This window comes from Homalodisca vitripennis, unplaced genomic scaffold, assembly GCF_021130785.1.
Source record: "Homalodisca vitripennis isolate AUS2020 unplaced genomic scaffold, UT_GWSS_2.1 ScUCBcl_5920;HRSCAF=12891, whole genome shotgun sequence".
Lineage (NCBI taxonomy): Eukaryota > Metazoa > Arthropoda > Insecta > Hemiptera > Cicadellidae > Homalodisca > Homalodisca vitripennis.
Genome location: NW_025782049.1, coordinates 195 through 24063, shown reverse-complemented (window position 1 = coordinate 24063; position 23869 = coordinate 195). Strand labels below are relative to the sequence as shown.

Sequence of the window (23869 nt, the reverse complement as noted above, 5' to 3'; positions counted from 1 at the left end):
AAGATCAATGGTGAAAAGTGTAAAAAGTGCAGGGTCTGTGGAACAGATGCTTGTGGAATACTCCATAAAACACAGAGGATCAGTTCTTATATAAGAAATCTTAATGTTTTGGATGCTTTTGCTCTCCACAACTTGTTGCCTGTTGGTTACCAATAAGCTGAAGCAATCGGCTGCTGTATTATGTATACCTAAATTGATCAGTTTTTGAACAGCAGTTCCCATGTAGCAAACGTTTAGCTAAAGTCTACTTGTTTTCCAATTTGTCAATTACATAATATAAAAACTTTAACATATGTAAAAATAAGAAATTGGTCATAATTAGTTGCTTTCGTGTGATTTTTATGCTTGAGGATGGATGTTGTCTTTAATAGCTTTAACCCTCCGACTGATGACCGACGGCACAGATATTCATCGGTATCGCTTGTGAACTGATAAAGACGGCACAGGCGTCAGTTAACTTTCTGCTATTACTACGCAAAAACTGTTTAAGCTATAAATATATAACTGGCACCAGTCGAATCCTTAACTCTTAAATACAAATTCATTTTATACAGTTTATATTTGTAATGTTGCTCATCAGCTGATATCGATCCAAATGACGTACAGTTTACAGCTTTTGGACTATGCAGATGGTGACACGCTGCACAGCCTTGACGTTCTTGGCTACTGTTGCTATGTTATTATATAGGCTAGTTGTTTATAATTAATTGTTAGGTTGTGAAATGGGCGATCCTCGTTGTTCAAACGAAATATGTGAACTATTTGATGATGAAAATATTAGTTCTGATGACGAAAATAACATATAGGCAAATGAAGTGCATGATGATATTTCTTTGTCAGATTTGTTGTCAGGTAGTCTGGATGATTATAAACCGGTGGAAGGTGAGTTGGTTTGTGAACAAATCAATAGTGATAGTGACAACAATTCATCATTATCTAATATTCCTCTTGCCCAAATAATTCATCAAACACCAATATGGATACGTGTACTGCCAAAAAAAGTAGTACATACTTTACATTTTTATCAAAAAATTGTTTGTGTTGCAAATAATTGTATAAATGTTATAATCTTTTTGTTCACTACAAAACTGTGCATATTTTGTACATTTACAGTATCTTACTATCCCAAGCCATGTTAAAGTTCCTTGGAGTGAAACTTAGAAAACAAAAAATTTACAATACACATTTTTCAATTTATGTACAAATAAAAAAAAAATACTCTAGTAAGAGCATAATTTTATTTTACATTTTTCTCCAATTTCTAACAAAAAAATTGATATATAACACTCATTACTTTAGCACTTAGCACATATTAAAAAAAAGTTTAGCAAAGATAAAAACCAGTGTATCATCCAGAGAGTTTCTAATTATCAGTCGGAGGGTTAAGGAACTAGGGAATTTACTTCATTGAATACGTATGTAAAACAGAAACGTTAAGGATTCAATTAACTCCTGCATACAAGCCTTCAGCAACTTTGATGAGATTTCATCAACTCCTATTGACACCTTAGATGGGAATTAGTTGATCACATTTGAAAGATAAATGTGGGATACCAAATTGCTGAAAACTAGGTAGTATGCTTATTTTGATAATTCATGAGGGTTACTTTTTATAATCAGAGTCTGTCATTGTTATGGAAAATGTATTAATATGTTTGACCAACTTGTAATTTAATTCTTTTTGTACACTGCAGCAGTTGATGTTCCTGTGTCCTATCATTTTCTTTCTAATCCCTATCCTATGCTATCAAGAAGCTTCATTGACAATATAGAACAATTCATGAGTATAGACGCAGGGGTAAGTCACAAATCCAAACTCTCTAAATGTGTTTCTACTCAGTTGTAGAAAGTCAAGTTTGAAATAATTCAGGCATTTTTTCAAACTTAAACACTGTCTAATGTAATTTGGGCAGAAATTACCCAAACTTTGATGCAAAAAAATAGATATATAAAGGCATAATAGGTCATTAGTGATGCATCCACAGAAAATTGTTTGATATATAATGTTGTATGTCGTACGAAAGGCCCTTAAAATACTTTTTTAAACTACACCTTTCCCAGGTCTTTATTTAGTTAGAAGAGCTGCAACTTCGACTTGAAAATTTTCTGAACAAGTTTTTGGTGGTTTTAGGCAACTTTACATAAATGTAATCCCAAAATTGGAGGAGATATTGGAAATATTATGTGGCATTTTTCTTAATCTATATGAGGACTACCTATATACTAAATTCCATTATAATCTGAGACGTTAATGTTAAAAAAGGTATAAAAGTGTGTTGATTTTATATGGAATGAACCCCTGTTCCATGCTTGCATATTTTTTCATTTTCATTTTAAGGGAACTAGCACAAGTACTTGTATCCCTACACCTCTTGTGATGTCATTTTCAATAATTTTCTGTACAATCTCACCCCCCCCAACAAAGTAAGTTGAAGAATAAATACTTTTTGGTGGGTTATCCAGAAAATATTACAATGACAACAAAACATGCCAATAAAATACTGATAAACATATTTTAGAACAAAATTAGTCTGGTTTAAATAAATAAATTTTAAAAACCGTTGGACGCGATACCCTCTAAACAGATGGGAGTCAGAGAATAAAATGTACATTGTATAGGTAATACACAATTAAAATGTGCAACCATGCCATAATTTAATTCATTTATCTCAGTTAATAAAAAAATATGGGATATTTTTTTAATGTATGTGTTCTTCAAGATTCTAAACATATTTAGTAAAGTAAGTTATAACAAGTAAAAATCAATTGAAATAAGGTTAAAATTAAATATCAACACTAAATCAAAGAAAATAAATATAAAAAATGTAATAGTAAAAATAACTAGTGATAGCCAAAAAACAATGCAATGCTCACTCAATAGTAAACTGATTAGTTATTTGAGTTTTACAGCTGCTTTACATGTAGAAGAATAATAATTTCAACACCACTGATTATGTTATATCTGTAAAGTATTATATAAAGTTTACTTCTCAACTCTATTACAAATAACCAACCTAACATTTCTTGTGATCATTTTGAAATGGCACATGGGTAAGTTTTGTTATATTTTATGTTTTAAAACAATTAATTTATGAACGTACCCATATAAGGACTATTGGATTTTTATGCAGATATAGTGGACATTGGTATATACGGACATTTGGATTTTATGCAAATATTCTTGACAATAGGATCGAAAGGCTTAATTTTTTAGTGTATTTCGTTTTAGGGCTGCAGTATAATAAGCTGGTAACACCACAATCAAATCATCGGTATTCACAAATGTTGAATCCTCAATATTCATGACTATCTAAAATTACAGAAAACATAATGTCGAACCAAATTATGTAAGAGGTATTTTAACTAACATAGATTTAGATCTTAAAAATTAATTTATATAAATCTTGCTATCTATATTTATAAAATGTTACGAACAAAATAATCTAACATTTACTTACTTTTTACTATTTTCAAGAATAAATGTATAATAATAATAATAATAATAATAATGTCTTTATTTTCATCAAGCGTTTCTCAGTTACATACAGAACAACTGCTTTTTAGAACAACTATCGTCACATACAACATATACATGAAAATGAAATACAAATAAATAAATCTATACATTAAGCAAATTCTGCCTCATCTTATTCTTAAATGTAGCTATCGAACACTGTTTCACGTTTGGTGGGAGGTCGTTGTACAATTTCGGGCCGAAGTAAGAGAAGCTCCTCCTTCCCAACTCCAGCCTAACTTTGGGAAAGTGAAGAAGATTCCCATGGCGGGTTCTGCGCTGAGAGACCTCATCCCGAAATGAGAGCTTCTCACTAAGGTACTGAGGCTCCTGATTAACAAGAGCTTTGTGGACCATACAGCACGTCATGACCCTGCAGACGGTCTCTACCGACATCATCCCAGCGGCATCTCTGTAAGGAGAGACATGCTCAAATCGTTGAATGCGATGCATGTCTTCTCCAGAAATGCTATTCCCGTAGGCTGGGAAACAGTAGGTGAAAACGGACAGGACTAGTGACTGCATGATACGTAGTTTCACAGACTCAGGTAAAAGATCTCTAAATCTGTAGAGTCCCCTCAGTCTACCGAGTGCTCGTTGACAGGCATTCGTGACATGGTCAGAGAACGTGAGGCCGCTGTCTAGCACAACGCAAAGAGTCCTCGCCCTATCAAATACAGCCAAACTCTGGCCATCAAGCCTCACCATCACTCCTCTTTCACTGAGGGACTGCACAATGTTGTGTGGTGCCATATGCAACACAGTGCACTTGCCATTAATGTTTAGTTTCAGCCCATTCGCCATTGACCACCCCAATATTTTTTCAAGGTCGACATTGATCATATCAATGGCTGACACCATCTGCGATGGCTCATAAGACAAGTGCAGCTGCGAGTCGTCAGCATAAAAATGAACTGTGCAATTTTGCACACAGCTTGGCATATCGGCTGTGTACATATTGAACAGAATAGGCCCTAGGCAACTACCTTGAGGAATGCCTCGATACTTCACAAGCGGGGTTGACGTTTCACTCCCTAAACGCGTCACCTGCAGCCTGGAGTCTAAGTATGACCTTATCCAATTGACTACGCTCAAGTCAAAGCCATAATAGCTCATCTTCGCTAAAAGCATCTCATGGTCCATTGAATCAAAGGCCTTAGAATAATCCAACATTTAGAGGAGTTATATTTACCCATGTCTTTGGCGTCAATCATATCACTGAAAAGATTTGTCAGGCCTGTACATGTACTATGATTGCGCCTGAAGCCCGATTGCAGCTTCGGTAAAATATCCGATGTTTTCATAAAACTGTCTATTTGTCGAATGGCAATCTTTTCCAGTATCTTAGACATGGCTGGGAGTATTGAAATTGGCCTTAGCTGGTCTACCTGATTGGCAGCTTGCCCTTTCGGTATTGGCCGAACAATACTTGTTTTCCATGACTTTGGAAACAAGCTGCCAACCAGAGAAACGTTTACCAGGTGTGTAATGGCTTTGACTGCGTAGGGGCTCACTGACTTGATCATGTCAATCAAAATTTCATCGCTGCCCACAGCTTTAGATTTTATTTCATTCATTGCCGAAATAACGTCTCTTTTACTGACAGCGTAAAACTTAAATTTATCTCTAATTTCTTCTCGGCCATTGGTTGCAAAAAATTCCCATACGCTTTTATCAATCTTCGGGCAAGCTCCCATGTTTATAAAGTATTCATTGATCTCATGCGCTTTAAGTTCAGGTGGAATGTTCGAGCAATCCCTTGTTTGTACAATATCATTTTTCTTAAGACATGTCCAGAACTCCTTTGGAATTTTGAAGAGGATAGCTTATCAGAAAAAAATCTCTTTTTTGCCATTCTGATCATATTATTCAATCGGTTTCTTATTTCTTTGTACCTCTCCCAGTCATCTATATGTCTGTACTTCTAATATCTATTTTGCAACTTATTTTTAACCTTTGTCATCTTTCGGATGTCATCGTTTCGCCATGGGGCTTTTTTCTTGGACACTTTTTTACATACTACAGGGGCATTTTTGTCATATACTTTCCTAATATTATTTGTTATCCATGCCTCCACAATATCGACGTCTTGTTCGTTCAATATACCATCCCAGTCACAAGCCGCTATCTCGCTTACAACTTTTTCTGGGTCAAAGCTGCTAAAATCTCTATATTTAATAAATTTGTGTTCTATTTTGTTCTTTGTAACCCCAACAATGCAATAGGTTAACTTGTGATCTGTAATGCTTACACCCCTATGATCCTTAATACTCGAGACATCCACGATGCCGTTCCTCTTGACCTCAACCGACCTGTCCACAATGATGTGGTCTAACAATGTGGCTGAGGTTGTTGTCACTCTGGTGGGCTCATTGGCAATCTGTGACGTATTGGATTCTTTCAAGAGTCGGCTGTAATATCGAGATACGTTGCTTGTTTTTGACATGAGATCGACATTCATATCTCCTAAACATATCACACCCCTCACTTCGATCGCAAGATCCACGAACAGAGAGTGAAACAAAGAAGCGAGACAGGTATGCCTAACAATGGGCAGCCTATAAGCCACACACAGCCCGAGCCTCTCTCCCTCAATTTCAAAACGACACAAATCGCTTCTATGCCAGGGTCAAGCTGATTCACGAAGGAGTGCTGTTCAAATTGAATGCCATCTTTTATGTAGATAGCTACACCACCGCCTCCTTCCTCCCTATCGGCATCATTTGCATTGGGGTTTCGGTCACAGCGTAACATCTGATAACAAGGCAGTGAATAATTAACAGACGGAGTTGCTGGTTGCAGCCATGTTTCTGTCACTCCAAAAACATCAAAATCAAAATCGCACACAACCGAGCCCATCTTCAAAAACCCCGTATTCAGCGATCTCATGTTTAGGTGCGCGACTCTGAGTTCGCTGCTTCCCCCCTCACGTGCAAGTTTCCCGAGAGTATGACTGGCTCCTTTTGATATAAAGAACAAACATTGCTACATCGTCATTGTACCACCCTTAGTCAAATACCAAATACATGATTTTACTTTGAATTAATTTGCAGCTATAATGTCAAACTGTATTACGTTTCTGAATTTTAAAATTTTACTATAGAGAAACTATACTTTGATATGTAAATAAAATTTCTTTCTTTCAGATTCTATAAAATAACTATATTTCAATTATTTTTGAGCAGCTTAGTACCTATGATTACTTTAGCCAATCTGAAATAGTATTTCTGCAGGTACTGATGCCATCAAAACTACATTCATTAATTAAAAAGTCATAGTTTGTTTGGATCCCTCTAAAATAGTACATTATTTTCAGTATATTCTTAATACCAAATTTGCAATGTTCAAAAAAGTCTTCTCAAATGTATTTTTTTGCATCATTGTGTTTATTCTAAAATTTCTTGCAGCGAAACAATATTTTATTTCCACATTTAATTCTAGTTTTCATCTCCTCACTACAAACTGGACACTTCAGATTTAAAGAAGCACGGCCATTATCCATTGCAATCATTTAAGGGGGTTCAGTTACAGCAAAATATACACAATTTTCAATTTTCGTGTTTTTACATTTAAATATTCTAGGTTATTGTCTGAAGAGTTTGTTGTTATCAAAATCCGATGTCAGGACTGAAGAGTTTGTTGTTATCAAAATCCGATGTCAGGAACTATTTTAATTTAATTTTGAAAAATATACTACACATCGAACATTTTAGATAACCAGGAAAACTTAGATATTTATTATAGTAGGCCTACTACTATTTTATCTTGCTATAATAGGTAGATCTGATTTGTTTGCAATGTAGTTGAACATTTTCACTGTATGTAAACAAAACAATTCTTTCTTGTTTTGATCATTGTATACTGTGTATTTTTGTTTGAAGTGTATGTTACATTATGTACTATGATCTAGCAATAAGTAGAAATACTAGAAATTTGAGAGAGATGCAGCAAGCAGTATGGGCAGAATACTATCACTTGTTGACAAATAATGTGGATCCTCAACATATTTCCATATCTCTCCAGCCATCATGAATAAACCTATTTTTACAGACCAGAGTTCAACTGACTTGCTTAGAAAATGTCTCAGGTAGACTTTACTAAGCGGCCTACACTCGTTATTCGATTGCTATTATCGAATGGTTCGATTGTTTTTACCCGAAGGATAATTCGATATTACAATTTATTCAAGAATCAAGAATCTTTATTGTTGTCCCACTTAAAAGTATTAACAATGTCAGAGCTGGTATGAGTTAGGCCACATCAATTGTCACATTTCTTATAACTAATTTAAATTCCTTAAAACCAGTTTAAAATTCAACATTTACAACTAATTAAAATTCCTTAAAACTAGTTTAAAATTCAACATTCAATGTTATTAAAATCACTTAAATAAACTTCCTCAACTGAATAAAAGGCTTTCACTTTTAGCCACTTAATTAACATATTCCTAAAGTTCTTAGTGCTCATTGTTTTGGCGTTGAGAGGTAACTTATTAAATAGTTTTGTACCAATGTAGATATAGCTATGTTGGGATTTGCTCAGCCTAGTATATTTCAATTCAATTCAAATTATCATATGATTTCCGCTTATTAGTTATTTTAACGTAAACAATAAACAACAAACAACAAGAGGTAACTAATATTATGAGACTGAAAATGGTGATGAATATAAAGAAAATATATAAGATATTTCGGTACTTTGGGATTATACCGACCACGCCAGTATGAAGAACACAAAAATATAAATTTATAGAAACAACAAGATAGAACGAAAAAACAACTCTTTAATTACAAAATTACAACGATTATCAATTGTTAATGGGGTCAGATTGCGTTATATGCCCCCAACGCTTAAACTTTTTTCAATGAACTTAGAACGTTAAAAAACGATGTAGTTGAGTATCAGAACTAACAGAACATTCCATCAATCAACAAGCATTTCCAGGTATTGTGATCGGTATTGTTGTCGTTGTTATCTTATCTTTCTCGAGAATCCCGATTACGGCAGGCCGCGCGGCATCACATGATTATTTAAGTTTTTTGCACGGTACATAATTGCCTTTCCATTACAATTCAATTTATATTTCTGATCAGCCCCTCTAGAATTTGATATTTTCTCGAGGGATGTTTTTCTTTCGTTGACATCAGCGCGGGGCAGCACCGAACTTGCATTTTGGGTGGCGAAGTGTGATCAAGAATAAAAACAAGTTTTGTGTGTTTTTTTTTAATAAAGAGTTTAATTTTTGTTTGGTAATGTTTGTTTTTGTTGAATTTTTGTGTTTGGAGAAATGTAGGGGTAAAACACGGAAGTACAACAAAGCGACACACTAACTAACGGGCGGCGAGACTGCAATCACGTTATCTACTAGACCGCTCGACTTTGACCTCTGTCTGAGGATGGGGAGGGGTTTGCGATAAGACAGTTCCTGTTTTATATTGACGAAATATTGTTCTACGCTAATCTAGTAATCAGTAGAAGCAAAATGTCAAATAACGATTCATGTCTGGGTGTGGTCGGTATAATCCCAAAGTACCGATACTTCTCACAAGTGACAAGATTTGTTTAAGTAGCTTCAACATGTGGGTTTAGCTCCTGGTAACACATGGGGAGAATTCTTTCCTCCATTTCACCAAAGGGGTTACTTATTGATATTGAGCTGGGCAAGTTATAAATATTGTAAGGTTTCTTTTATATCTAAGTATAGACCATAGTTGGTATTGTTGTTTTGTAATGTTATTGTAAAATTTGTGTATCTAAAATTGTAATGTTCGAGATTCTTCTTGTCACGGTAATTTATTATAACTCTTATTGTGTACGATTTATACATACATTGAAGTTAGATAATATATCGAACCATTACATAATAGCAATTGAATAACGAGTGTAGGCCGCTTATTAAAGTCTCCCCAATGTCTCCTTAGTAGATCACAAAATCGAAATGAGTCTGTGAACCAAATAATTTGGACTCGCCTCCCAAAAACCGTCTTCATAGGAATACATACTCTACACCTATGAGTTTATGATGCCATAAATTCTTTCAACAAAGGAAATATTGCAAGAAGCATAGTTTTAAAAAACCCAGGAATGATAGTTGGACATAACTTTAGTGAAGTAACGAAAAAGCTGGATTTTACTCACTTACAAAAAGCCCAGCGCATGTAGCCAAAAAAACTAAGCAAACTTGGTCAAGTGCTAAAAGAAAGCTGGAAGACCAGTGGAAAGAGTTAGAGGATCCTGACAACCCCAGTTATGGAGCAGGATGTCATTAAACTTATGTTACAGGTTAGTGAATTCTCTTATAAGCCTATGCATCATCTTTATCTGCGATTTCCCACAATTTAACTTTTTCCCCACAAATATGTACCTTTTTCTCTGGAACTACTCATCAGATTAAGATGAAAAAAATTACAGTTGTACTTTAAACTAGTACACAAATTTGAGCCCAAGACATTGTTTAAAAAGATAACACATTTTTGTAAAAAAAGAAATATATATAGTTTTGTACAAAAATATAGCTTTTAAATTTTATATTTTAAAAACATATTTAAATCTTTTCCACTAAATGTTAAAGGTTATGGGCATGTTAATGAATGCCCATATGATATTGTCCTAAAGTTTGATTATGATAGGCCAAGAGGTTCCTGAGAAAAAGCACATATAAATTAGCATTCAAAGGATAGGCCATACCGAACGCCCTTAAAACATTGTTCAATGTTAAAAAATACATTTAGAGATAACTGCATGTTCATCGCCATTGTTCTTGGTGATGTTACTAGCTTACTCAGTACATAAATGAAATAAAAACAGCTGGCAATGATTAACTATGAAATATCTATAGGTCAGTTGTATTCGATAGCTTCAATATTTCTAAGATAGCCTAATCATGATTTGATTGTGGTGGTTCAACTTATTATACTGCAGCCAATGTTCGATGTATTAAAAAAAGATTTATTATTCATTTTAACAATTTGTTAAAATTCTCTACAGTCTATTCTATTCTAAATTTCTATCCAATTTGCTACTATCTGCAAGTAGCTTAGCATACAGGATATGCTAATTTAAATGCCAGTTTCAGGGTTGATCCTATGCTTTTCCATTTGAATAGGTCTAATAGGCCTAATATGACTTGTAACAGTCAACTGCTAACTGGTAGGCTAGACACTTATTCATTTAATTTTACAGCCTATTATTTCATATATTCCCAAGTCTATTAAGAACAGTATAGTTATTTCTAGTCCTAATTTAAAAATTTGTCAGAAATATTAAAAAAATGGTCTTATACATTCTTAAAATGCCTTAAAACCATCATAACCACAAACAATTGCTATGAGTATTAATTAAAAAAATAAATCACAAATATTCTAGAAACAAAGAACTTCAAGTAGTAATTTAAAAGCAGAACCAATGTACTTACCCAAAATGCAAAATTCAATATGAAAATCATGTACTTGACACATGGACTGACGTAAGTAAAATTATTGGGCGTACGTCGCCGATTCATTTTCAATTACTGGAAACTAGAATCGCAATACTAGATAAAAATGACCACAATGTAACTTATGGACTGTGTATACAAATCAAATATAAGAGTCGTTAAGTATATAATGATATAAAATCAAATAAAAGAATTAATTATTGTTTAAATACAGGTCTTATGAATTTTACTTAATTAAGATGAAAGAATAATAATTTTAAACCATAATAGTCCACAGAATAGTTGTACACATTCGCCATTGTTTTAGCATACAACACAACTCTAGTCCTGACAGCAACATACATCTGTGTAGCAGAAGCAAATCCAATTCGTGAGCCAAAGAGGAAAGAAGTCATTTCCAGTTAGTTTACAATACAGAGTACCCTAGTATACTGGATTGCGGTAATGCTAAATCCAAAACAAAAGATTTAATCGAAATAATCTCTAAAGAAATGCACAGTTTATTGTTTGCTTGGAGTTTAGCAAACATTACCTACCAATTAATGTGTGAATCCGATATCCTTTTGTGAGTGTGTCGATAGGTACGCAATATTAATGTAGGACGAATTGCAATAGAAGGTTGAAATTAGTGTGTGCTCTATTATTACTACCTCTTAACCGCTGATGGAAATGCTAAGCATCAGTGCATTGCGAGTTAATCTCCGGGCCCAGATACCTCAAGAAAGCGAGAGTCCAGGCATCTCAGGACAGCTCTCTAATATTGATCATTTATGGCAGTGTCTGACCTATTCTCCCCAAAAGAACGTGAGGCCAAATAGGGGTGAACCAGAAGCCTTGCACGGTGACTCGAAGTGTATGCGTGTTTATCAATCTGGATAACAAAACATTGTTATCCAAGAGATAGGATCAGTTGTTTTGAAGGGACATATGTTTTGATCAGTCAGCCACAGCAATTTGTAATGGAGTGGCTAAAAATCCCTTTCGTGAGGTCCATAAATGTCAAGTTTCTTATTATCACGCATTACCAAAAAGAAGAAACATTTATTTTCTACCATTCAATGGTCACTCAGTGCTCTCGGAATGAATAAGGTAACTAAAACCTTTTCTCCTGGTTAATTTCCCTGATCGTTTGCTGAAGTGTCATATTAATACCATTACAATTTATTTGATGTATTAAAACATGACAAAACAACGGTCAATAAACAAAGATTTGTTTTATTTATTTATTCAACGGTAACCCATTTACAAAATAAGCTTTAAATACAATATTGATTAAACATGATTCAACTATAATATAAACATTCGTATTGGTATTATTTATAACCGAATAATGCAATATAGTCCATATCCAAGTAAGACAGACTAAGATGCAGTCAAGCTTATACTGCAATTTAGCTGCCATAGTCATAATGGAAGACGAAACTTAACTGAATGACCGGAAAAAATCAATTACTTACAGAAGTTACCCAGTGTTGTTTCTTTAGATCAGGTACACACTTGGTTTAATCTTGATCATTTTACTAATAATGCAATCGTAACACTAAAATCAATGCTGTTACCTCTCCAACCTTATAAGCGGTTGAACATTATATCGAGTAATTATTACTCATTCTTCATTGCCCATAATGAGATTAAATAAATAAGTTTAATTTATCTACTATTGGTAATTAAGGAAAATCATCCCCTCAAATAGTACTGATTAAATAAGGTATGAAAATTCCGAGGGTTTAATCATGAATGCATTATTAGTGCGGGCTGTCGCATCCTGCACTGCTGGTGGCGAACGAGAGATCATTCGAAATAGTATAAGGTTGATAATACCAGGTAGTATTTGCTAGTTTCAGACCAAAGAGTCTGATCACGAATTAATGAGGCATTGAAAATTTTAATTCCGAAAGTAAAAATATTGAAAGGTTTGTTCACCTATTGGGCAGTCATTCTGTTCGTACTTGGACGGCAATTACTTGGACAAAGAAAAAATATGTTTCACTAAAAGCGAAAGCATGTCTATTAAATTTCCCGTAGAATCTACCAAGAAATGTTGAATTAAATTGGAATTATAGTACGTTATTTAAATATTATTTGTAAAAATAATACTGGCACTTATTATAATATGCTCTAATTTGAGAATGTGTTTTTTAATAATAAACTCGAATACCATATGAAAGAACTATGTCATTAAACACTAGCACTATGAGGTATAAATTGGGTTTTAGGGTACGAAGAGTGGATAATCTATATTATTTAGGTTAACTTTTTCTTTTGTTAAATTTCTTATTTCTCGTTTGTTAATCTATCAATGTGAATTTTATATTGTATCTTGAATGACCTTGTGTTGAATTTTCTCACTTTCTTTTTTTTACTGAATCAGCTGTTTCATAAGAATAATAGTGGACTGTTTGAAAACATATGATTATTCCAGTCTTTGAATGTTTTTATCGGTTTCTGCTCATCATACTACTACTACAACAGCATATTGTATTGATTGATTAGTGTTATTTTTTGGGTAGCTGTCGTGGTTGGTGATGGAGTGATATATTGGTGTTGTGTAACATTGGATAAGTGATTATATTTATTTCAATTAGCGTGGAATTTCTTAAAATGCCTGTTATTAAAGTAGTTTTACTTGTCGTGGGGTCTTTTAATCCTCCCACTATAATGCACCTTCGCATGTTAGGTAAGCTATGACTCAATTACCTTTTATCTTGCCCATGGCACTTCTATTTGTATTTATGAGGGCAGCAGTATGATAAGCGGCTACCACGACAATGAATCATTGATATTTTTTATGAAATCTAAACTACTAAACAATCAAGTTATAGGGCCTAGATATTTCATATTATGGCATGGTTCAGCTATTTTTTATATTTAAAAAGTAATAATTTAATGATGAGTTAAAAACTATATGTGTATACAAAAAACAACAGACTGTAAAACTTACTTATTATTTTAACAGATGGTAGCCTATCTGATAGATTGTGACATAAAAAACAAAAGTCATGCCATTGTAGTTACTTGAATACCTACCACACATATGATTTTACATTGTTTGAATTAATTCTAAATAATATTGGGTAATTATCATATTAACGGCCGGGGCGGAAAAATACGAGTTTTGCGTTAAAAACTTATTGGAATCGTCATATAGAACAAAAAAGTATAAGTTAAGGTTTGATGGGGTGGAAATGAGAAATAACGAAGTTCTAGAAAATGAAAAATTAAATAACTTTTCAGTAATATCTCCATGTTCTACAACCACGTCTAGCGTCACGTGACCTTTTGTGGCCAATGATTGAACCTCGTGATGACGTCATCGGTTGCGCCGCCATCTTTGCAAACGTAAATGAAAAATAATACAGAAATGAGCAGAAGGTAATTATCATATTATCGGCCGGGGCGGAAAAAAAAATACGAGTTTTGCGTTAAAAACTTATTGGAATCGTCATATAGAACAAAAAAGTATAAGGTTTGATGGGGTGGAAATGAGAAATAACGAAGTTCTAGAAAATGAAAAATGAAATAACTTTTCAGTAATATCTCCATGTTCTACATCCACGTCTATCGTCGTCACGTGACCTTTTGTGGCCAATGATTGAACCTCGTGATGACGTCATCGGTTGCGCCGCCATCTTTGCAAACGTAAATGAAAAATAATACAAAAATGAGTAGAATTTTTATCAAAATAAATAATGTTTTTCTTAATTTCGTGAAAAAATTAATTACGAGTGCCTCCGGCCATCAGCGCGGGCTTTGGCAGCACCTTGCCCCGCGCTGATGTCAATAAAAGAAAAACATCCCTCGAGATAGTACCTATCAGTAAAATATAAAATACTAGAGGGGCTGATCAAAAATATAAATTGAAATGTAATGCAAAGGCAATTATGTAAAGTTAAAAAACTAAATAAATCATGAAAAACTCAAATATATAGATGGATCAGAGAACACATACCATTAGTGTGTTGGCGGATACAGCTGAGCAGCAGCAACAAAAAAGTCGTCTATCACAACGAAACGACAAAGTCTCCCGGTTTAAAAACACCACTCGACCGCACGACGAACACATACACTCATTTTTTTAAATTCCATGTTCAATTAAAAAAGAGTTAATTTCGTTTCGGTTAAAACGTAAACTCTTTACGTGCCCTACGAAACACTCCGACACACATAATTCACTAGGGTTGGTTGAACTAGTGGATGGTTGATTCATCATTGTAAACGCACTCACTCAATCCGACCTACTGAACACGATATCTTGTGTAGAACTGACCCATGCCCCGGAGAACTCAGATAACAGGTGCGTTATCAGGCTGCTATCAGTCCCGGCCGCAGATAATATTCAAGTAAACAGATTATCCAGACACAGCACACAAACTGAACATTAAAACATTAGGAACTTAACCACTTATCAATATACCCCCTAAAATCATGTTATTTGTCATTTGCACCCCATAGTACTATATATATTTTTTGTTCAGGAGGGTGAGCAGAATACGTTGGTAATGTCAAATTCGTGATTTGCCGCCCCGGCGTTTAATCTTACTGGTACGCAATATTGTTATACTAAATTAAAAACATCTACCATTAAATTTGAATTTAATAACTATAATAAGAACAGGTTTTGTATTCAATGGTTTGGCTAAATTTTCTAATCGATAGTTCGGTTCGCTAATTCGATTGTCGTGGTGGAGTATGATAAACGGACACGGATTTGATATTGATTAGTATAATCATTGATGCTTAATATTAATATATTGAACACAAGTCTATCAATCACATCAACATTTCTATCATCTTAAAAAAAATCGTATTTGAAATTAAAATAATTAGTATAATACACATAGTGGCAATCTCACAAATAATAAAGGAGCTGTAACTATCAAGCAAAGAAATAGAACTGAAATTAGGAAAAACAGTATCAATTTATATATTAACGTGACCATGAAAAGGTATGTTCATTTTTTTCCTGAAAACTACAATTTTTCCTGAAAACAATATTGAAGAAAAAATTTGTCAGCAACGAAAATCAAAGGAGCTACGATTTTTTTAACTCCTCTGAAAACTCCGTTTTTGACAGTTTCCTATAACTCCGCGTCTACTCAAACTCAGTATAGCCAGATTTTAAAAACCGATTATCATACCAACAACGAGAAATTATCGTACTTTCATATAAAATAATCGTACCAAACACATTTAATGAAAAAGTATGTTATGTTTGTATAATAAATTATGTTATAATTAACTTTTGGTTTGTTACTTGTATAAATTTGTCAAAAACCTTTCATGGTACGATAATAACTACCCATCGTGTATCTTACCGGTGCATAAAATCAATGAAATTATCGTACCCCCACCTGAACATTAAGGTAAGTGATAAGTTACTGAAATGATGCTGACTAATACGTTAATCCTGTCAACGATGCCTGCCCGCTGCGCACTGCTTGCTCTTTTAGAAAAAAAATTAACTCGAGCTTGCAAAAGTCGAATCTCAGATCACGTGATGCCCCTGCTCCTTAACGCAATAATGTCCGAAAGGCATCAATATAATACAATAATATACTTTCCCCCCAGTTCATATACTTTCACCTGTGATAATAATACTTGGCTATAAATGCCCAACCCATGAAAAAAAAGTCCATTTTCCATGGTCACGCTAATGTAAATAAATACCGGAAAAAACTCATATATAATAACAAAATGATAACAACAATCAAACATTTTTAACAATAAAAACCAAATATGTACAACTATTTATGTTTTCTCCTGGGTAGCCATGATTAACTGCTTTCAAAAGTATTCTCTCTAGAGAACTGTACTTCTCTTATGTGCAAATAGTCATATAGTTGATCTGCAAACATTTTGCTGATATGCCACTTCGTTTCCTTAAACACGGTCATCCACAAACTTTCGTCTGTGTTATTGTCTATAATAGATAATAACACTCTACTCCTTATTTCTTACACTAATCTACTATTACTCAAATTTTACAGATTTTTTAGGATTCCAAACATTTGCAGAAATTTGTTATGGGCTGCAGTTTCATATGACTGCTAAAATCATTGTTATTCATGATTATGTAAACTACCGAAACAAAAATGTTTTATCGAATTACATTATAGGTATTTCAAATTATATACCTATATACAATAAGCGGCCTCCACGAAAAATCTAAATCAGTGGACCAACTCATCAATTACAAGTACCTAAACTATCTAATACAAAAACATTCTTTTTATATTTATTTGCAGTGAATTGAAGTTACCGGTAGCTTTTTTTAATGTATTAATACTGATTGCATTAATTCAAACAATGTAAAATAATTTGTGTTATTGGAGTAATGGCCGCAACTACCATGGCTATGAACTTACGTTATTTGTGACACAAGCTGTTAGACATGCTTCCTTTAAGTAAGGAGTAAGTTTTACACTGCTTTGTTTGTTACTCATCATTCCTCACTATAAAAACTATTCTGCCTGTTCAAAAATATACGATTGGAGGGTCAGTTTATATATGTACGAGGGTCGTCCACAAAGTAACTTCCGTTTTGAAATAACAAATAAACCAGTTGAGATACAAAAAGTTTATTATATAACTTTTAAAACTATAGCTTTTCTCTACTTTTCTACATATTCACCATACAAATTCAAGCACTTATCATATCTTTTAACAGTTTTTGAAATTCCGTCTTTAAAAAAATCTGCCGCCTGAAAACGTAGCCAACCTGTCACAGCGTTTTGAAACTCTTCATCACTCGCAAACCTCTGAGATGCAAGCCACCACTTCATGTACGGGAAAAGATGGAAATTGCTGGGAGCCAAGTCCGGGCTGTAGGGGGCAGTGGTCAAAAACGTCCCCATTTGAACTTTTACAAAAATTCTGTTGTTCTTTGAGCTGTATGAGGGCGGGCGTTGTCATGGACAAACACAACACCAGATGTCAGAAGACCACGACGCTTGTTTTGAATCGCTCGTCGTAGCCGCTTTAAGGTTTCACAGTAAGCTGGAGCTGTAATGGTCGTACCACGCTCCATAAATTCTGGTTCTCGCGAACTTTCTCATCCACTTTGTTCACCAAGTCATCACTGACGAGAGATGGCCTACCACTCCGGTCTTCATCGTGAACGTTCGTTCTTCCATTTTTAAAAAAACGAACCTATTGACAGACTACACCTTCGCTCATAATGTTTGCGCCATACACCGCACTCTATTTACGATGAATTTCAGCTGCTATGTAACTTTTTCGACCACAGCAATCTTATTACACCACGCACTTCACACTTGGCAGGATTTTCTATCACGGCGCTCATGTTTTTACGTTGTAACAAAAGAACGCGTGATCGCACGATGCTCTCCTTTGCACAGCTAGAAGCGTACTGAACGGCTGCACACGCCGATGTGAGAATGGCGGCGCTACCCCCACTACTTATCGCGCCACGCCCAAACGGCGGTTACTTTATGGACGACCCTCGTATATATATATATATTTTACTCATGATCATCCTATGATTATCTTGCATGTACAACAGCAATTTGTGAACAGCCCTAGTCCAGACCAGGATTCGAACCCGGCCCTCAATTTGTGAAACAACTAATAAACATAGTACTTAAACTGATTTTTGCCATTAATAAGTTTTCACTTAATATCATGTACTTAGCAATACCTACATTAAACAAAGTTTTTATGCATTTTTAGTTGATATATTTCAAACTGAGAAAAAAAATTTAAAAAGCAGAGAACCAATTGCAATTAAATCATGAAACTTTCACATTCAGTTATTAAAAGAATAGAGAAAACATTTTTTTGGAAGTAATCAAAGGTACTCATTTAAAAAAAATCAAAATTTTGATTTTGGAAAAACTTTATTTTTTTTACCTATACAGGGTGATACATGAAGTTCTCCCCCCACTTCTACAGCACATTGTACTAGTAAAAATAATGAAAAAATGTTATATAAAACATAGGTCCGAAAACGCTTTGTTAGCGAGTTACAGCTAGCGAAAGATTTCGCCTGAATTCCTGGGTAAAGAGTAAAATAAAGCTATACTGAACTTTTGGAAAGGTTAATTAAGTAAGAAATATCGTGGATTCTTATGTATTTTTACCTGATAAAGCTAATAAAATAGGTTTCAGAACTGTACCTGTAGTAATTTTTTGAGGGATTCAGGGTTAAATGCAAAAAATTGGGGCACAAAACAATGTTTTTTTAAGTTTGATGTACAATAACTTTGTTAAATTGGTAATAAATACATAAAATCAACAAACATTAATTGTAGAGAATTTAATTCTGATAAAATTGATATAATCAAAGTCTAAAATAAAACAGAAATAAGTACCAAAAAAACGATTTTATTCAGTATAATACATTACTAGCTGTAAAGAAATACCGTACGGTATTTAGTTAAAATAAAACAAAAACAAAATGTTTGTTCCTTAATGATGAGATAAATTGAGAAAACAAGATTAACTGTTAAATAAATTTGTTTGTAAATAAAAATATCATGTTTTATTAGGTTGTATTTTTTTTTTTTTAATAAAAATTTACATCAAATGTTCGAAAATAAATGAAGCAAACATTTTCCCATTATTGTTTACTAATCATCGAAATACAGTTTTTTGTTTTATCATTTTCGAACATCTATTATAAAAAGGTGCGTACGGTTGGCCCAACCTGATTAATCTTGCTTAAAACTAGTAATGTATTAATAAATACTGAATAAAATCGATTTTTTGGTACTTATTTCTGTTTTATTTTAGACTTTGATTATATCAATTTTCTCAGAATTAAATTCTCTACAATTAATGTTTGTTGATTTTATGTATGTATTACCAATTTAACAAAGTTTATTGTACATCAAACTTAAAAAAACATTGTTTCGTGCCCCAATTTTTGCATTTAACCCTGAATCCCTCAAAAACTACTACAGGTACAGTTTTGAAACCTATTTTATTAGCTTTATCAGGTAAAAATACATAAGAATCCATGATATTTCTTACTTAATTAACCTTTCCAAAAGTTTCAGTATGGCTTTATTTTACTCTTTACCCAGGAATTCAGGTGAAATCTTTCGCTAGCTGTAACTCGCTAACGAAGCGTTTTCGGACCTATGTTTATATAACATTTTTTCATTATTTTTACTAGTACAATGTGCTGTAGAAGTGGGGGGAGAACGTCATGAATCACCCTCTATAATGATTCAGATTCAGATTCATCTTTATTTGTCATCATTAAGATTACAGATAGTGTCATACAATTGAAAGATAGATATAAGATAGATGCCAGTCTAGAGTCGTCTTTGTAGGAATTCCTCCAGGCTGTAGTAGGGCCGTTCCAAGAGCCACCTCTGCAGCGAAGTCCTCAGCGCTTTGCCCCTTTTAGAACGGAGGTCTTGTGGGAGGTGGTTGAATAGCTTTCTACCCATATACGAAGGTTTTTTCTCGTACAGTGAGAGATGGTGGTTGGGTAGGATGTACTTCGTGGCATGTCTTGTGTTATGTTCATGGGTGCTGCTGAGCCTTGGTAGATCTTCCCCATCAACATAGAGAATTACCTCTTGAATGTACATCGCAACCACAGTTAGGACTTTTTGAGCTATGAAGGCTTCCCTGCATGATTCCCGACTCTGTAGGTCAGATAGAGCCCTAATAGCTTTTTTTTTGCAGGAGGAGAGTTCTTGTTAAATTTTTAGCGGTTGTGCCCCAAACTATTAGTCCGTATCGCAGATGTGTTTCAAATATAGCGAAGTAGGCAGTTTTTTGCAGTTTGGTTGCCGCTGATTGTTTTAATTTGTTTAATGACATATAGGCCAGAGTTCAGTTTTTTAGCTTATGTTATCAAGATGTGGTGTCCAGGTGAGGTTTTCATCCAGTATTATGCCAAGGAACTTTGCTTGTGAATCTGCTTCTATATCAGGAAGGACAGGTACCTCTGCTGCTCGTCTTCCAAATGCAACTTGTTTTGTTTTTGATGGATTAACTGCCAGATCATTGCCATAACAGTACTGATAGGCCATGTTTAAGGCCGTGGAGGATGATACCGCAATTTTGTCCGATGTCTTCCCTTTTAGGAGCAGTGTGGTGTCGTCGGCATAAAGCAAGGGTGTGCAGTATTCACCAAGGTATTGTGGCATGTCATTTTATAAATAAGATTGAATAGGACTGGACCCATCACTGATCCCTGTGGTACTCCTCTGTCTATGGGTAGTAGGTCTGATCGAATTTCTGAGGTGATATCCCTGCTTGTATGTCTTATTTCAACAAGTTGTCTTCTTCCTTTTAGGTAACTTTTGAACCATTGTTTTGCACTATTGTTCACACCTAGCCTCTCCAGTTTTTGTATTATAAGACTATGACTAAGGCAGTCAAACGCCTTGCTGAAGTCCAGAAAAATTGACATCTGTAGTTCACCCTCCTCAAGGCTGTCAATCACGGTTTCGATCAGCTTGATCATGGCAGTAGTTGTTGACTTTCCTTTTTGAAATCCATGTTGGTTGTTTGTTATTATATTGTTATTATCCATATGTTGAGAGCAGTGATCTAGGAGCCTTGAAAGAACGATTTTTTCACATATTTTAGAAAAGGTTGAGATGAGGGAGATTGGTCTGTAGTTAGTAGGTATGGTTTTGTCTCCACCTTTATACTTTGGGTAAATTTTTGAAACTTTCATTCCTGATGGAAATTTGCCCTGCTTAAATGATTTATTAAAAATTGAGACCAAAGGGGGTGTCAGCTCGTTCATGCATATTTTTAGCATTCTGGAAGAGATCTCATCGATTCCTGCTGAATTTTTTTGACTTTAATTTTGATATAATGGACATTACCTCTTCATTGGTTGTTTTGTGAAATGGTGGAGAAATGTTGTGCTATTGTTTGTTGACCTAGCAGGGGTGTCTTTTTCTCTAGAGGAGATGTTTTTGAAAGTGTAGCTTCCGCAATGGTTGCAAAGTGGTTGTTTAAGCAGTTTGTTACTTTTTTGAGGGTTTGTTGTTAGGTCCCCATCGACTTTTAACTTGAGCGCAGAGCAGTCTTTTTTCTTATTTCGTGAGGTATTTATCACTTGCCATACCGCTTTTGATTTTATTTTCATTCCTTTGAATGAAGTCAGCAGATGTTTGTTGCCTTAGTGTTTTAAGCCTCTGGTCATAGGTTTTTTTATGCGAGTTGCGTTTTCTTTATCAATGTAGTTGCCTGTTTGTTCATATTTGTCCTGTGCTTCCTTATAACAATTTTTCAGTCTGATAGCTTCTTGGTCAGCAAAGTGTTTTGGTTTACATTTGTTTTTAAGTTTCCTGGTTTTTAGGGGGCATGTTGTATTGAGAGCTCGAGTGGACAGTGTTAATGAAGAAGTTATATGCTTCGTCTGTTGATGGGGGCACTGAAAACATTCTTCCCAGTTTTCCGCTGATAAAAATCATTTTAAGGTCTTGTAGACTTTGTGGTCGAAGATCTCTACTTAGAGTAGTAAGGCTTTGTTGGTGTGTTTTCTAATATCAAGGAAACACATTTGAGCTGTGTGGTCTGATAGTTTTGCATCAATAATTTGAGTATCCACTTCTTCCATTGTAAGGTTGGTACAGATACAGTCTATTGAAGTTTTAGATTCCGGTGTTATTCTTGTGGGTGGCAGGGTGACCCGTTGTATTCCATGAGATGCTAGGGTTTCATTTAATTTGATTGACTTTCGATCTGGTTTTAGGATATCTCACATTTATGTCTCCCATGATGATAACAGGACTATTTTCTGCTTTGCTGACTTCTATCATTTGCCGACATTAGTTTCCAGAGCCTCATCAAGGTTTTTAATCCGGAGATCTATATATTCCAATTATATTTAGACATGTTTTGTTGATTTTTAGTTTTATCATCGCCATTTTCATGTCATAATGGTATGATGACATTGTAATGGTCATTAAAATATCTTTAAAATGACACCTTATTCAGCTCTTTATCTTAATTAGGAGAGAGCAGCAACTTCAATAAAAAAATAGTCTAAATGCACAGTATTTGGCAGTTTTTTGGCCCATCTTTACATAACTGTAATCCCAAAACCGGGTTGATATTGAAAAAAATTTGGTATTTTTCTATATGGGGAATTTTCTATACACCAAATTTCATCAAAATATGAAGTGTTGAGTTTAAAACCATTCTAAAAGTGTGTTTGATTTGACATGAAATTATTCCCTATATAAGTTGGTATTGAAAGAATTGATTCAACCAATGTTTTTCTTATAGTAACGATGATGTATAAACAAAATTATTTCATATGTAATTGATTCTTCCCTATGCTATTCTTTAAGTATTGCACTCTGAAATGAAAAGCTAACCCCTATTCCTAGTATATTATTATCTTACTTTAGGATTCTTTTCCAAAAGCATTATGTAAATGTACAAAACAATATTTACTTCCCAGAAATTGCAAGAGATTACCTGGACAGGACTGGGCAATACAAGGTAAATAGGAGGAGTAATGTCTCCTGTGCATGATAAGTATGGGAAGAAAGATCTCGCCTGCTCGTTGGACCGCTGTGAGATGCTGCGCCTCGCCCTCAATAGCTCTAGTTGGATCCGAATGAGTGAGTGGGAGAGCCGACAAGACCACTGGACGCGCACCAGACTCGTACTGCAGCATCATCAGGTAGAGAATTGTTGTATTTCTATTCTTTTTGGCCTCCCCTGTGCTAACTGTTCGTGCTCAGATTTTAAGATAAGCTACTTTTCTCAACACACATATATGAATCCATAGTAGAATATTTACAATATTTAGACATTAACAATTCTTGCAATCCTATGTTTGGTAGTAGACCCAACTGAATCTCTTTAGGACAAGCACTCTTCAAAACGATTCTCTATGTGGATGTTGGGATTTTATGAGTTAAATATATGAGCCATCATTAACTCGTTTCACTCTTTTAGAACCAGCTGTTTAT

The 23869-nt window shown here is 34.4% G+C and overlaps 2 protein-coding genes across 3 annotated transcripts in view; one reads left to right on the top strand and one right to left on the bottom strand.

Moving 5' to 3' along the window:
- The window catches only part of LOC124373578 (tetraspanin-33-like), a 28807-nt gene extending 17525 nt beyond the window's left edge, over positions 1-11282 (bottom strand). For both annotated transcript variants that reach the window (XM_046831940.1, XM_046831942.1), the window contains exon 1: positions 10929-11282. In XM_046831940.1, the coding sequence (XP_046687896.1) occupies positions 10929-11015 (87 nt within the window). In that variant the 5' untranslated portion in view covers positions 11016-11282. The remainder of the gene's footprint in view (positions 1-10928) is intronic.
- Positions 11283-13334: 2052 nt separating this feature from the next.
- On the top strand, positions 13335-23577 carry LOC124373580 (nicotinamide/nicotinic acid mononucleotide adenylyltransferase 1-like; the record flags this gene model as incomplete). Its single annotated transcript, XM_046831944.1, is given in 2 exon segments — positions 13335-13626; positions 23353-23577. A coding segment is annotated over 1 exon segment (168 nt), but the record flags the coding sequence as incomplete, so codon positions are not given.
- Positions 23578-23869: the final 292 nt, after the last annotated feature.